The sequence below is a fragment of the Epargyreus clarus genome, unplaced genomic scaffold, assembly GCF_041222505.1.
Source record: "Epargyreus clarus isolate Ecla_fem2 unplaced genomic scaffold, WU_Ecla_fem_2.2 ptg000031l, whole genome shotgun sequence".
NCBI lineage: Eukaryota > Metazoa > Arthropoda > Insecta > Lepidoptera > Hesperiidae > Epargyreus > Epargyreus clarus.
This window is the reverse complement of record NW_027332236.1, coordinates 10,083,982-10,099,944: the sequence shown is the minus strand read 5'-3', so window position 1 is coordinate 10,099,944 and position 15,963 is coordinate 10,083,982. Positions and strand designations below refer to the sequence as shown.

Here is a 15,963-nt window from a genome sequence, read left to right as displayed (position 1 = left end):
TATGAATAATTAATAATAATACTGTGTTTATTAATAAATATTTTTTCTACAATTAAAAGTTTTAACATTTTATATGCGTAAATATGTAAATAGTATATTTTGACAGTGGTAGAATCTTTCCTTAGGCTCCGGCATCCCCGTCACACCTATGTATATAATATGAACTGTTCGCTAGTTTGCTACTTCTGTATCATAAAAGTAAATCATAATTATAATTTAATTACTTTCTTTATATATTTATTAATATCGTGAAAAAAATTTTTAGAAACGCAATAATAACAAAATAAATTACCTTAAGCTAACATAATTTAAGGAAAATTAAGAAATTACAATGATTTATTATTTATTATAATATTACGGCGAAAAATATAATAAAATAAAATTTAATGCTAGTCGATAATAAAATCTGGTAAAATTGTACATTAGTACATTACAATACGAGGACGAAAAATTTTTTTCTGACAAGTGTGAGTTTGCAGGCCGAGCCGCAGGCGAGGACTGCAATCACACGAGTCAGAAAAACATTTTTCGTCCGCGTGTTGTATAAAATTTTATATTACGGGGTCGGAAATGGGGGTTTTGCGCACGCGAAGCGTGCGTAAAACGTCCATTTACGCACGCCGTGATATAAAATTATTTTTAAATAAATGATTAAATAGTGTTTAAAATTAGAACAGATGTTGCTGCATTAACGTTCACAACGTTACATAAACGACCGTTAGCATGTGACGCGCGGGACGCGGCCGACACGGGCGGCCTCGATATCGTTAGTGTGAGTAACTGCCACAGAGTAAAATAACCTTTCCACGTCTCTACGAAAACAAATCCGTAAGCAAATTTTATCTCGCGTATTGTTATACGCTGTGGTTCAGATTTAAATTCCCGCGTTTTCTAAATGTATTATTGTGTGGTTGTGTGCACAGTGCACTGATGTGAGCTTATAGTTAAATATTGTAGTGTGTGAGTGTGATAAGTAAGTATGATAGCAATGAATATTGTGAGTTGTGACAAATGTGTAATTAAATACGGTGACTTAAATTTTGTTTTAATTCGGTTCACTTATTGCGCATAATTCAAAGATAACATATAAAAAATCGCCAAACCGACTCGCTAGTCATAGTTAGTATATCATTGGTCCTTATGGTCACTAGGGTCCATACAGCGGTCCCAAATAGGATAAAATCATAAGAGTTCTCTTAGAGACTTATCATAATGCGTTTTTGTTTCTAAGGTCTTATGTACCTACGTTGGAATACTATAAATTAATCTATCTCTAGCCTAGTTTCAAACTAGAACAATCATGCCGCTGTCATAACTCATAAAGAAATAAGTAGGTGCTTATTTATGCACTGTGATAGTGCCGCAACTTAACTAGCAAGTATTTTATCGTAATTTCTAACATTCAGTCCTTATTTTTACCTAGTGCATGTCAGTGAATTCTACCTTCCCTGCGCAAAATATTTATGTATTTTTTATAACATAAACTACCTTAAAATATAAAAACTTTGTCATCATTGTTGACATAGATTGTTGATATTAAAAAATATAACAATATAAGAAAACACACTGATATGTTTGAAAAGAATAGTAACCACCATAACTTTAATACCAGAAATAGAAATAAATTAGCAATTCCTAAACATAGATTATGTAAGGTGGCTAGATCTTTCGTGGGCAACTGTATTCGCTACTACAATAAAATACCCGACCACATTTTGAAACTCACAGAAAAAAAGTTTAAACATGTCGTTAAACTAACGCTATGTAAAAAAGCGTACTATAAAGTAAGTGATTATTTGACTGACAAAACGGTGTGGTCTGAATTAGCTCCAGCTCCACATGTACCATGAATTCTGATGGAAACGTTAAGTTAACATTGTCAAAAACATTTTTTTTAAAAGATGTGTGTTATGGAGTTTCTTTCGCCGCTTCTTCTCCATAACGAAACACCTTGTGAAGTGGTGGTAGTTGCTTTGACATTCAAAAAGTGATCTGTAAAGAACCTATTTTGAATAAAAAATTTTGATTTGATTTGATTTGATTTGATATATTACGGCTGTCTAAGTCTTCAATGTACTTATTTCAAGTGTTTCTTGAACTGAAATAAGCAAATAAACACTAAGCGCCATAGTAAAACTAACTATAAAACAAACTTCAAACTGGTTTTACAAGTTCGTGCGGAGTCGGCTACGATCGCTATCGATTCGAACGACGCGACACGGCATTCCGCCATCTTGGTATTGCCCCTACTATGAACACTACGATGCAACAAGTCGTTTTTATTACGAACGAAAAGGTATTGTGTTTGTTCTTACGAGAATCTGGTATAAATATGAGCTGATCTTTTAATAATTACATTTATCAGGTATTTTATGTTTATCGTCATAGAAATACTAAAACATAATTGTATAGTATCTGATCTGCGACTTTACAGGTATGTTGACTATAATCTTACATAATAAATTACTTGGAAGATTATATTGAGAACGTATCAATATTTTTTTGATACGTAAATTTAAATGGAACATGTTGTTTTATTATAACTTTTATAAAATACTGAATATAATATTACTAAAGGTTTAAAAAACTACAGGATAAAATAAATTTATTTAAAATTTAATAACTTAGAATAACTTAGATCTAATGCACCTTAATACTGTCTAGGAATAGAAATAATTTAATACTAATGTAAGTACATAGGATCCGATGCGGATACTTTGACATCGCTAACCGACACTTCATGTTGTTCCTTCTGAACTATTTGCTGTAAGTCGTGTTCTTGAACGACAGAAAATATCTTGCTCTTAGCTAAATTCAGGTGATACGGTGAAAAGGTCTTTAAGGTAGCGCCAATACTGAGTAAAAATGCGTCGACTGTGTCCGTAGGATCGAATTCTGATGGAGTCGAAGTTTCGGGAAAGCTGAACGAATGTAACGGTATCGGTTCTTCATCGTAAGACATTTTTTTCTTCTTAGTGTTGGATTTCTTGATACTTCTCTCAAGTTTAACTTTCTGTTTCGGTTTATCTTCCCAGTCGTCGTTTGGCGTATTGTCATGAAACTCTTCGTCTGCATCATTGTTTCGTTCATCTGATTCTGACTCCACATTCGACATCATCACATCCTTATAATATGGTCTCATGAAATACAGTTCCTTTTCATACTTGTAGGTTCGTGTTCGGGCGTTCGGATCTCGAATATTTTGTCTTATAGTTCGCCTGTTTACATCTCTTATATTTATCCATCTTACTTTACAGTCACCAGCTGAAATAAAAAGAGTTTGATAAATTAAGGCAGCCCGGTGACACTTTAAAGATTTCTATAAAAGAGATTTTCGGTTTCAAAAAAAGTTTATTTAAAATATATTCGTTCGATATATTTGAAATATTTATTATTACTCTAATTAGATTTCAATTTGAGTAAAGAGATATATTTGTATTAATCCATAAAAGCGTACCTAAAAATAAGAGATTCATAAAAGAATGCGTGAATGCATTTGGGGGAATATGCGAGAAGCGATCGAGAAAGCTTCGAGTGCGGCCAGTGGTAATGCTTCAACACGATCGTAAATTATAAAAGTGATACTCACCAGGTTGTCGTAGTTCGTCTCCAATCTTTTGCCAAGCGACTTCCCGGGCGTTGAAGTCCATGTATTTGCCATGATTATTGTCGTAAAGTATTGGGTTTTCCTTCACGAGTTGTATGAGCCTCAAATCTAGCTTCTCGTTGAAGAGCATGACGGAGGGGAACGACAACGTCGCGGGCCGCGTCGTCGCGCGGTCGTGTGTCGTATGGTCGCTGATCGATTGGCTCGCTCTCGAATTTACGCGGGCTGCGGTGTTGCCACTTGTAAATAAGTGTGATTTCTTCATTTTTGTGTTTATTTACGAATCTACGAGTCGAGACTATTGTTTAATAAGTTGAATTTACTGACATGCAAGAGACCGAAGAAGGGATAAAAACAATTCTTGAGTGTTAGAAATTACAATAAAATATTTCACAGTTCAACTTTGGTAAGGAAAATAGTAATTCTGAAGAATAAAAGTTGTGTTAGCTTAATTTCGGGATTCTATTACGATAAGTAGATAAAGATTTTGTTTTTGTTCCATATTTTTGGTTATATTTTTTACCAAACGGTCATTTACATTTCCTATGTAGGTTACTGTACTCTTTGATTATATTTACAGTTCAGAGGAAATTTTATGTATTTCCTAGTAAAATAATTCAAAAAATGGTATCAAACAATATTTTATAATTGGCATATAGGATATGAAAGTTTACGTAAATCCAAAAATTATCATTAAAGTGACTATTTCAGAATATTGTTTATTTGAGTCAATGTCAATTTCTAAGTTCCTCGAGAGATGGCGCTACATGGTACCCTCAAACACGCTATCGGTGTTTTCTACAATACATATACAGTGAAACTTGGTTAAGTGGGACCTGGATAAGTGAGAAACCTCCATAACTGGAACTCATGCTGAGGTCCCAACACTTTGGCACTGAATTACCTCTGTTAGTGGGACGAGGTAAACCTCTATATCTGGGATTTGTTCTTTCGATTTATCATCATAGTTACCTCTATAACTGAGACAGCGGGTAAATTTTATATGCATAAACCTCTGTAACTGAGATAACATTGTTTGTTTACTCATTCTTATTCTACCCACAAATTCCACACGTAATTCCAAGTACGTAAGTACAAATTTTGAGCTTCAATTACCTTCAGTTTTAGTTTCGCTTTACTATCATACAGATGATTATTTGAAAAATGTCAAAACGAAAGCTAAAATCGTTATAATTACGTGAAAAACTGAAGTTAATATCCGTTTATGAAAGTGGGAAGACACGCGAAGAATTTTGTGCCGAATTTAATGTGCCAAAATCTACTCTTTGTAGAATAATTCAGAGTAAACATAAAATTGAATCACAATGTTCTGAAGGACAAGGAAAACTAAAACGTGTACGTTTATCAGAATATCCTGAACTTGAACAGTGTTTGCTAACATGGGTTAAGCAACTTCGTAACAAAAACGTTCCGGTATGTGGACCGATGATTAAAGAAAAGGCACAAGATTTCGCGCGAAGGCTCGATATTCATAATTTTTGTTGTTGTTGTTGACACTGGGTAAGTGGAATACCTCTATAAGTGAAACGACATTGCAGGTCCCTTGATGTCTCACTTAACCAGGTTTCACTGTAACATGTCCCAACCTATACAAGTGGACAAAAAGCACCTTTTCGATTTATTACATAAATTGCCTTATTTCAATGTGTTTTATTGACACAAGTAACGCGTAAAAAATAAAACATAAACCAAATACCATAGAGATACCTGTATAAATGCAGATTTTATTCGCATTTTAGCATATTCGAAACATTGAAACACTTTCCTGGAAAGTTGTCATTTTGCAGTTACGATATTGTACGTAGGAGGGGTCGAAGATAATTATGTTGTATCATATATATCGTATATAATTATGTTTATACCCGATTGTGGAGGGTAGTGTTCCAATGTATTTTTTATTCTTGGCACGCCATTACGAAAGGGCTTAACAAATTTGGATTTGCCCAAATTGTGGGAGTGACATGGCTATATTTTTAGGCAGTCAAATCTTTGTTTTTGTAATAAATTTCTAGTTTTATGAAGCAGCTGCCAGAAACGCAATAAATAAAATGGAGGACTAAATAGGAACTTCATATTTTTTGGATATATTCAAAATTATGACATAAATGCAGTAAATAAACAAAACACAGTTTAATAAAAAGCTTTATTAGAATAAATAAACTTATCTAATAACAAAGAAAAGTTACAAAATAGTATTAAAAAGCACATTGTAGCTGCTCTATATAGATCACTTAGTTAAGGCAGGTTAGGATTCTAGTTAGCACTTTATATTTACATAAATAATCCGAATTGCTTTAAAAATACAACTAAATGCCTTACAAATTATATTTAGTACAATAACCATTTAATATAATTAACAGTACTATTAGTTTATAGAAAATGGTAAGATTGAAAATTAGATATTGATTTATTTATAAAGTGTTTGATATTATCAAAGAAATTCGGACCTAAAATCAAATATTTCATCTTAACATACAATAAACATATTAAACTATCATAACAGAGATACTTCTATAACCAACATTAGTTATTTAGGTTGTGAAGAATAAGAACCCATTTATATCTACGTATATTAAAGTGTCGTGTCGGACAAAAACATTTAAATGAGACCTCACCTGAGAAACAGATACAAAAAGAAATTTGAAATAGTCAAAATGGCGCCGACGACTGAGCTATATGAATTATGATATATTTTTATAATTGTAATTTACAAGACGACGCAATTCCCCATTTCTATTCAGATAAACGCCTCACGAAAAAATTCGAAAACAGCTTGCATTTTCAAATGCTTGAATAAATTCTTTCGAAAGAGGTATCTTTTTTTAAACGGTGCACGAAAAACATCGTGGAGAAACCTGCATACCTGAGATTTATAAAAAAAAAATCTCAAAGGTATGTGAAGTCTACCAATACGCACTTGGCCAGCGCGGTGGACTATGGCTGAATCCTTCTCATTATGAGATGAGACCCGTGCCCAGCAGTGGGACAGTAATGGGTTGTTGATGATCTTTTTTTTTAATCATAAATCCTCTGTTAATCCCTTATCTATCTCATACACCCTTAGGATAGGGGTAGTTAGTCCAACATCACAATAGGATACATTAATCGTTAGGCCTACATAGATTATTGCTTACAAATGCCTATACTATACTTATAACATACCACTCGCACAACCATACAAAAATATACCGTCTGTGTATATGAAACTCATTTTATATAATATATTATGTATTTTACAGTGTAATGTGTAAGTGATAGTATATTAAGGCTTGATTATAAATTACATAGGATTTTAAGAGCACTTCTAACACAGAGATTCTCCTATTTGAATTTGGTAAAATTTAATGGATAATACAATTCATATTAATATTTAACGGGTCCTCACGATATGTTGATATTTCAACACAGTAACGAACAACATTTGGTAGATAAGTTCACTTAAGACTCTTTGTTTTTCCTCCCCACCTCAGTATTTTGAAACAATTATTTCTATAAGCTCAAAGTAGAGAGGAGAAGTTCAACCTCACTTAATTATAAATGGTGTCATTGAAAAAATTACCACAACTTATGAATTCAAATATATTATGTAAAGTAAACACATACGAGTAATAAATTTCAAATTTTATCTTTGTTTTTCTTTTCTCCGATTTTTGCCTGTTTTTATGGCAACTGGGAGACCCCATCACATCTTTTTAAATCCCACTAAAGGGGAAGGAAGATATTTTAATTAAAAGAAAGAACACCTCATGAAATTTATTTTCGTTTCTTCAACCCTATATCACTGAAAATCATCGTAAATACCCGTTGTAATATAAAATGTATCATTTCTTTATGACATTACTTGAATATATTACATACATGCTTCCAGAAAATGTCAAACACCTTATGTAGTTTGATTAAAAAATATAATTACATATCATTCCATTTCAAGACCCATTGTAAAAATGACAAATAATCTTACATCTAACTTTGTTACACGGTTGTTTTACAAATTTGTATATATTTTGTAAAAACTAAAAAATAATAAAGAAATGACAAAGTATAAGAAAACTAACCTTGATTACAACCTATAATTCTAGTATGATTTATTACATTCATATAAAATCAATAACATATAGTTAGTTTTTAAATTAATCATATATAATAAAGCACACAACATAATATCTTGGCAGTGTTTGCTAATAGATATGTTTTTATGAACAAGAGACATTTTACCAGTTTGGCATATATTATATATAGATATCGCTTTATAAAAAATACTACAATATTATTTCAAGTACCCCTTTTCCGTAATAGAGGAAACAAACGGGCATGCAATCCACATAAGTGATAACTGCCGTATCTGTAATCTGTAAGCTGACATTTGTAATCAAACCCAAACAGGATTAGATCTACCTGAAGTTGATCCATTCCCAGGGCAGGTATTCCCAGAGCGCTATGACATGGGGCTCTTCAAAAAAGGTGCAAAAAGAGCTCTCCTTCAAAGCCGGCGATGCATTGGCGACTTCTCTAGTGTTGCAAATATTCATGGGCGACGTTGACTACTTTCCATCAGGTAGCACGTCTGCTTTATCGTTAGGCTCCAATATAAAAAATAAATCACAAATGTTTTGCTACCTAAGAGAACTAAGCTTACCTTACCACACACTTGATATAAAGTAGAAAAAGTATGTGGTGTCTCTGGTGATAAATAACTTGTGGCGACTTCTCCTACTAGTTAAGAGATGGCGCTACATATATTCTGAATCACGCTATCGAAGTTTTCTCAACATCTTGCATATATACAAGCTCCGAATTGAGATTGTCGGAGCGCAGCCGCTATCCAGGCGTAATCCCGGCGGGAAATCTTCCTTTGCCAAAGGTCTAGCGGTAATAAACAACTAAAGGTAACCTTTCTAAAGGTCTACTACCTTTAGAAATGTAATCGATTTTTCATTTTATTATACATTTTGATTGTGTAAGATGATAAACGATTTCTTCTAAAAAAAATCATTTAGACATACAAATATTTTTACAATAAGGTCAGTGGACATTTAAAACTAATATATATTTTATATCACGCATAGTTAATAGGTAAATATATATTATATTAAATACAACATTTATATAAGGCCCTCAGTTATCTGTTCAAATGGTAATAGATTTAAAATATTACGATAGAAGTTGATGACAGTGGTATATACATGAATAGTAAAATACCACCTTTACAAGTTTTGTGAATATGTTTGATAAGTAAACATACTTCGCCGCCTTGAAATTGAATGAACCCACAAAAAGGCTGATTTGTCAGTTATTTTTTGAACTCTTGACAAACAAAAACATTTTAAGAGAAAATTTACGAATAAATAACTAATACTGCGTAATTTACATAATAAATAAGTATTTCAAATATTTTAGGGCCATTTTAGCACGGAGACGTGGCAAAACTTTACGCAACTATTTCAATTGTCAAAACTGGTTACATTTTCTTGTTAGAAGTGAGTAATCTTTACTAATCTGTGGTGAAGTTATTAATAATCTATAAACCATTGGAACAGACATACAAACACACATCACATCCATATTAATACTATATTTACTCTATAAAGCACTGAACATGGCACTTTCTTTCCAAAATCACACTTCTTAATACACACCTACAATAGTATTAATTTCAAATAATTTTTCGTTGCTAAATAAACTTGTTATATATATTTTCATTTATATATAATTATAAAGAATATAAATCTATATTATATCATAGATCAAAGTGTTCTGGGAGGGAGTTACAATAAAACATATTTATGACAAATACATCCGAGTAAGTCATATACATATTCGCATTCGAGCCTATTCGTCCATATTCGGCAAGTATCTAAATATTGCATTAAATTTAGTACATCTATTAATTTTTATAGTAATTGCAGTGATAGCCTAGTGGTTAAGGAACACGGCCTCTCGATCGAGGGGTCCGAGGTTCAAATCCCAGGCACGCACCTCTGATTTTCAAATTTATGTGCGTATTAGAAACTCATTATCACTTGCTTAAACGGTGAAGGAAAACATCGAGAGGTGGACAATGACCTGATCCTTCTCATTCTGAGAGGAGACCCGTGCCCAGCAGTGGGACAGTAATGGGTTGATGATGATGATGATTATAGTAATCTGTAAAACGACGTTGAGTCTACAAATTGAATTTGATACATATACCAACATTCATATATATTTTATATAGATAATTATGTTTATTATAAAAGATGTTTTATTATGCACAATTTTGATAACATCAGTGTTCATTTAGTTTTAACAATTATTACTAGACTATATAGAAAAACATACATAGAAAGCTAGCAGTGAGTCTAGGTAGGTAATAAATAGAACATTAATAATGTTACTTTTATAAAAGGATGCTTCAAATTTAGTTAATTCGGATATCGGAGACTTGCTTGCAGTCCTGTTCAATACTCGTAAAATAATAGTTTCGACCCTCGCCAGGTATATCAAAAATATAAATGAAATATTCTATTGTCGATCTAAGTGAATTGATAATAACTGTTATAAATATTGATTGTTTTTCTTAACGTCGGTGTTCTGAAGGTAAAGAAGAAAAAAACGCTAGTTAAACTCCCGAGTACAACCGAACGCAATCCGAAAGTTCACAAAGGTATGTTTCGGCTGAGCCGAAAGTTTCGGCCGATTTGGGCCGGTACTTGACCTAAACCTATTTTTGGCTGACATCAAAACTTTGATCATTAAAGAATACATTAAAATTATTCCTAATTTTAATCGAGTGAACTGCAAGTATAGTCAAGTATATTTTGAACCCCCGACCCAAAGTACCTGTGGTGTTATAGGTTTTACGTGTATATGTGTATTTTGTATCTGTCTGTGGCAGATAAAATGATCTTGCTAGATTTTTTGATGCCTTGATCGCTTGTTTTCAGAAAAACTCTTCAGCTTTTGATTATCATCATTTTTCTTAGTTGAAGTCGGGGGTGTTACAATTTTTTTTTTAATTCACGTTTTTTTCTGTGCAGGTAAACTGATCTTGCTACAGTGTTTTTTGTGCCTTCATAAATTGTTTTCAGTTTTTAAGAAAATATGATCAACTTTTGACTATCATCTCATTTCCTAATTGAAGTAAGGGGATTCCTACAATTTTTATTCACGTTTTCTTGTTATATATGTATAAACAATATGGTTGTCGATTTAGATTTGGTACCAGGGCGAGCGGCGCACCCAGCGGAGACGGTAGCCGCCCTGCTCGGTTCGAATCTTGATTGAAGCACCCTCAGCCGCCTTTACTGTTTCTTTTACCTGGAATATAAAAAAAATATATATCTAGAAATGCTTATAATCAATGAAGCTAATCTGTAAAAGTATATATTGGGAGGAAAATCAGAATTTAGTGTTATTCTTGTATAGACCGCGTAAAATTGCTAGTCCGCTCTGAGTATAGAAACAAATTGCATCGTCATTGTAAATTGTATTGTACTACACCTGCTCGCAACAACTTAAGAGAGGATTAGCAGTTTGGCGTGGACTGTATAACCCGCGAAGTATGTTGAAGGTGGTAGAACCTTTTGTAGTTCGTCTCCGGCGGCACCACCGCCACACCTATTTTTGCCTCATAACAGTAGCGCTGATGTGTTCTGGTTTAAAGGGTGTAGTAAGGGAGACATACTTTTCCGGGGCGTTCCAGCTTAGTCCTCAGGGGTAGCGGCGCATCTGTGGCCGACCTCAGGTAGGAATCTCATCCTACTTGGTATTGAATACAGATGTCGATGGGCGGTAGTACCCATACCATCAGGTGGACTGCAAGCTCGTCTGCTACTCCTATATTATAAAAAAATACAATAAATAGAACTTACGCTCTGCATGAGATTCTGTGCGTTGCCGACCAACATCTCGGTCGCCTCCTGGTCTTCCTCGCTCCCTGGAACACATAGCAATATTAAATACCATCCATCACTCCACAGCTGGACTTTACTATGTCCGTTATTTATATTTTTTTAATGAGGGGGAAACCTTCAAAAGGTACCCGGTGCCGGTGACCATGCGTTGAGAACTCCGGGATCTCCAAAGGAACGCAAGCGTAGCCCTCTAAGCATCTTGCTCCGTCGGGCTCTACCATCTAGTGTGTACGACGGTATGCGGCCACACATACCACCGTCCTTCCCGGGGTCGCTTACTGGACGGTTCAAAGCTCCCACTTGCCGCCCGCAGCCCCGGCAGCCCCCTTTTAGTCGCCTCTTACGACAGGCAGGGGATACCGTAGCCCTATTCTGGTCCCGGAACTACAAGGACAATTTACAATCAATCTAATTTTTAATCCACCACGGATCGAAATGTAACAATGACTACTTTGAAAGAATTGTCAAATGCCGGTTTGTGGTAGACAAAACAATAGATAGATTGAATATTAATAACCGACGTAAATCTGAGAATTTAAGTTAACGGCAATGGAATACGTAATGGGGAAACCTCCAGGCATGTAATTTTTTTACTTACTAACTACGTGAAAATAATTCTGAAAAGAAATTTGTTTTGTTCAACTATTTATCTCTAATATTTTAGGATTCAAATATTATTAGCACATTTTCTTCCAGTCACTTGTTAGAACGTATTTAGTTGTTAAAGTGCAATTGCTTTATATAATTACCGCCACGGATTTTGAGCTTTCCTAATGAAATGAAATGAAATTTATTGCAAGAATATATTAGTAATTATATATGATCACAAAATTCAAAAAATATGTACTTTAGTCTCGGATTTTTTTCATAAACCATATCAGAAATCAAGCATTCGTCTGTTTGCTGATTTGCTCTCATCGGGAATCGAACCGAAGCCTGCTGTCAAAAGTAAAATAGTTCGTTTAAAGTACCCCACTCTTTCCTAATATAAGCAAACTAAGTAGAGATATTCTCTATCTAAAGAGCTCAAAATCTATGGCGGGTTATACATACTTCTTTAACGTCCATTATTAATAATTTATCCAATGATTTGCAGACCAAATATCGAAAATATCAATGTCTGCCTACTAGAAAGTGCATAATTCCTATTAGGCAGAAATTGTCACATTTCAATCTTTGTCAGAAACAATGGATAGATTATTTATTAACAACGGGCGTAATGTGCTGATTATTTATTTTAAATACAAATTATTGTTTTATACGTAAATATATTATTTGATACTATATAAAACGTAAATTATATTAATTTGAAACATTAGAAGCATGTTAAGCAAAAGTTTACCTTTGTAATCCGGCATGCCGACTAAGGAGGCAAGAATATAGCAAGAAAAACAATAATTAGCGAGAACAATAATTAGAAGCAAGAAAACATTATACAGAGTATATGTTGGGATATTTTTTAAGGGACTATGGGCAAAGTATGGGAGTACAGTATGCTACAATTATCAAGTCTTGAAACTCAGTCATATGAAAGTATAAAAATAGTTATTATACTACTAAATAAATGGCAGCCCATAAGCTTTTCATATGGAATAAGTTTCAAGACTGTTCGAATTTTGGAAACAAAAAGATAATTATAAAAACATAACCCTTCCTTGGCAGTCGGGTAAATATTTAAAAGTACATTATGAATATTGTTTACAAGGAAGCGAGTTAATAATACTAGTACAGCTATAAATTGACTGAATAAAAATAACGGCGTTTGTTTTTTTTCTGGCATAATAAAACGCAACCAGAAATGGCGCCCTTTTTATTACAGTATTTATTAAATCAATTATACCGTAATTATTAAAAGAATATAATATTATCAAAAATAGGGTAGCAATATTTCTTCAGACATACTGAGCTATAAATATTAAACAATCAACATTAAATATGAAAGTATAATATTGTTATTGTAATACAATGGCCGTGTATATTTGTACATGTAGTCACAATTAAATATTGTATGTATATTTGATGAATGAATATTTAAAACTCTTTAAATCTAAATCTATAAAATATCTTCATTGTGATGTGGTCCTTTTTGTATTATTGGGTCAATTAGAAGGTATGGTTAGGTTAGGTGGTACGGAGTACGTGACACTGTTGTCAAGAAATTTTCCGACACGAATTTTCCGCCAAAATGTTTACAACAAATATCTTTAAAATAAAATATCATGGAAGCATGTCCAGTCCGGCAATATTTTTTATACTACCTACAATAAATGAAAAAACCAAGCAGACATATTTAATAACGATATAAATGGTAAAAATGACCCAAAGTTGTAACTAGATCATAAACAGAACAAGGCCTGATAAATAGAAACTAAATAATTACGATTGGCAAAATACGGTAAGAAAAGAGTATGTTACGAGTATTATGAAGAAAAATATAAAGATAATGTGATATACCTTGAGCGCCGAGCATGGTAGCTTTGACTGTGGACAAGATCTTCAACTGGGTGCCGATGGTCGGGATCCTCTCGCACACTTGCAGCAGGTTCTAGAAGATAACATGATAACATTGTAGTGTATTAGTAAGTACCCTCATAATTAGACACTAAACATAGATACGAGTACTAGTATGACGCGCGGTAGTGGTGCGCATCTGGCGACATCGAGTTAGCTGTCAGTTGGTCTGGTACGTCACTCTTAGTGTGGACGTCGTGCGGGTAGGACGGTAGTGAACCGATTGGTATTATATTTGTACTAACCGAACCAGTACAAACATGATACGGGAGATTCTAGAAGATTCTACATACATGATACAAAAGATTCTAGGAGAGATGACATACGTATATGTATATGAATGTATGATGGGCGCAAATCAGTATCTTATGTTTATATTATAATATTTAATGTTTAAAATAATTATTTATGGGTGTAAATCTGTATCTTACGTTTATATTATAATATTTAATGTTTAAAATAATTATTCGTAATTACAATACTGTTATTGATCTAACCTCAGTGTTTCTTAGACATTGCACTGACTCTTTCGACTGATTTTAAAACATTGATTTTGTAATTTATTTTTAATAATTCATATTGTTGCATAAACCTTTAAAGTAAAAATCAATTAGATTATTATGACTCCAATTTTATTGTTTAATAAACAAAACTTAGTTTAATTTGCATCCTACTAGTAGCGCCCTCTTTTGGCGATTTATGAAACCTTGTAAGGAATGTTTGTGTGTTGTAACACGCTTGTTTATTAAAACAAATGTAATTTGTGTAAGATAAATTATTTGGAGTAATGTAAAATTAATTATAATATTAATTTCGAATATTGAACTATGTTATGAGATTTGTTACACAGTAATTTCAATCGCAACAAAGATTGTCATATCCGCTACAACGATACAACGGACCTAGTGAGAAGACTCAAACGGACTAAATCCTTTGAGCTTGTGATATGACACAGTGTAGTGTTAGTGGAATAGTGATAAGTGAACATTATAGAACACAAGAACAATGTGTCTACTCCCTTATGCGTTAAAACAAAGAAGTGCAGTGTCAGAGGACGCCACCTTCATTATATGATTATTTAGCAGTTTAAGTTAGCGTAGAATTACTAATTAGTCATAAATTAGGCTAGATCGTAATTAATATAAAGTACCTATTAGTCACTTGGTACTTTATACAAAGAAAAAAAATATATATCCGCTACAAAACCTATAAATATCAGTTTGATTGTGAAAATGGCTCACTTTTTTTATACTAGCCTTCGTGCAAAAATAAACTTGGTTATCTTCGGTGCGCATTTTTCATTGTGATGGACTCTGAACCCGTAACCCCCGACGTATCGCCGACATATACGATACAGTAAATGCTAGAAATACGACGGTTCTATAAGATACGACATACATGATACAGTAGGATCTAGAAGATGCGACATACGTGATATAGCAGATTCTAGAAGTTGCGACATACAAGGTGAAGCAGTACTTGCGTTTCGGAAAAGTATAAGGCGATCGTCTTAATCCTTCGGAGTGGTGAAGCATCTGTGATCGCCTTCGTGTACTGGCGTTTTTTTGTAGTCTAAAAAGTCTATGCCACTGTTACAGTCCTATATGGAGTTACTGTCTGTTTATTTATTTACTCTTTATTGACCATGTTAAAAACAATGTGGTGCAAAAGGCGGACTTAATGCTAAATAGTCTATGAAGTGACATCAGGTGGATAGCATAGTTATTTTCTACCAGCCTTACAAACGAAGCTTGTGTGTACTATGCACGCAAGCAGATATACTTCTTTGACGTATTTAATAATAAAAAAAAGATAAAAAGAGTTGTGTAATATGTACACGCGCTAGAGGTGAAACTAAAAAAAAAATTGGAACTTGTAAAAGAATAAAAATATTGTACAACTAATCTGCACAACATTTACTAACTTCATGGT

General features: G+C 33.3%; 2 protein-coding genes across 2 annotated transcripts in view; both read right to left on the bottom strand.

Annotated features, from left to right (window-relative positions):
- Nucleotides 1-2,588: 2,588 nt before the first annotated feature.
- LOC140754787 (uncharacterized) lies at nt 2,589-3,806 on the bottom strand. The gene is made up of 2 exons (XM_073089892.1): nt 3,590-3,806; nt 2,589-3,264 (listed from the first exon to the last, which is right to left on the bottom strand). Exons 1-2 carry the CDS (start codon nt 3,735-3,737, stop codon nt 2,684-2,686), a joined length of 729 nt encoding a protein of 242 aa, XP_072945993.1. The 5' UTR covers nt 3,738-3,806; the 3' UTR covers nt 2,589-2,683.
- A 6,054-nt stretch (nt 3,807-9,860) lies between these two features.
- The window catches only part of Vinc (vinculin), a 61,245-nt gene continuing 55,142 nt past the window's right edge, over nt 9,861-15,963 (bottom strand). Inside the window, exons 23-25 of the mRNA XM_073089845.1 lie at nt 13,975-14,065; nt 11,479-11,543; nt 9,861-10,924 (exon numbers count right to left, since the gene is read on the bottom strand). Of these exons, the coding sequence (XP_072945946.1) occupies nt 10,817-10,924; nt 11,479-11,543; nt 13,975-14,065 (264 nt within the window). The 3' untranslated portion in view covers nt 9,861-10,816. The remainder of the gene's footprint in view (nt 10,925-11,478; nt 11,544-13,974; nt 14,066-15,963) is intronic.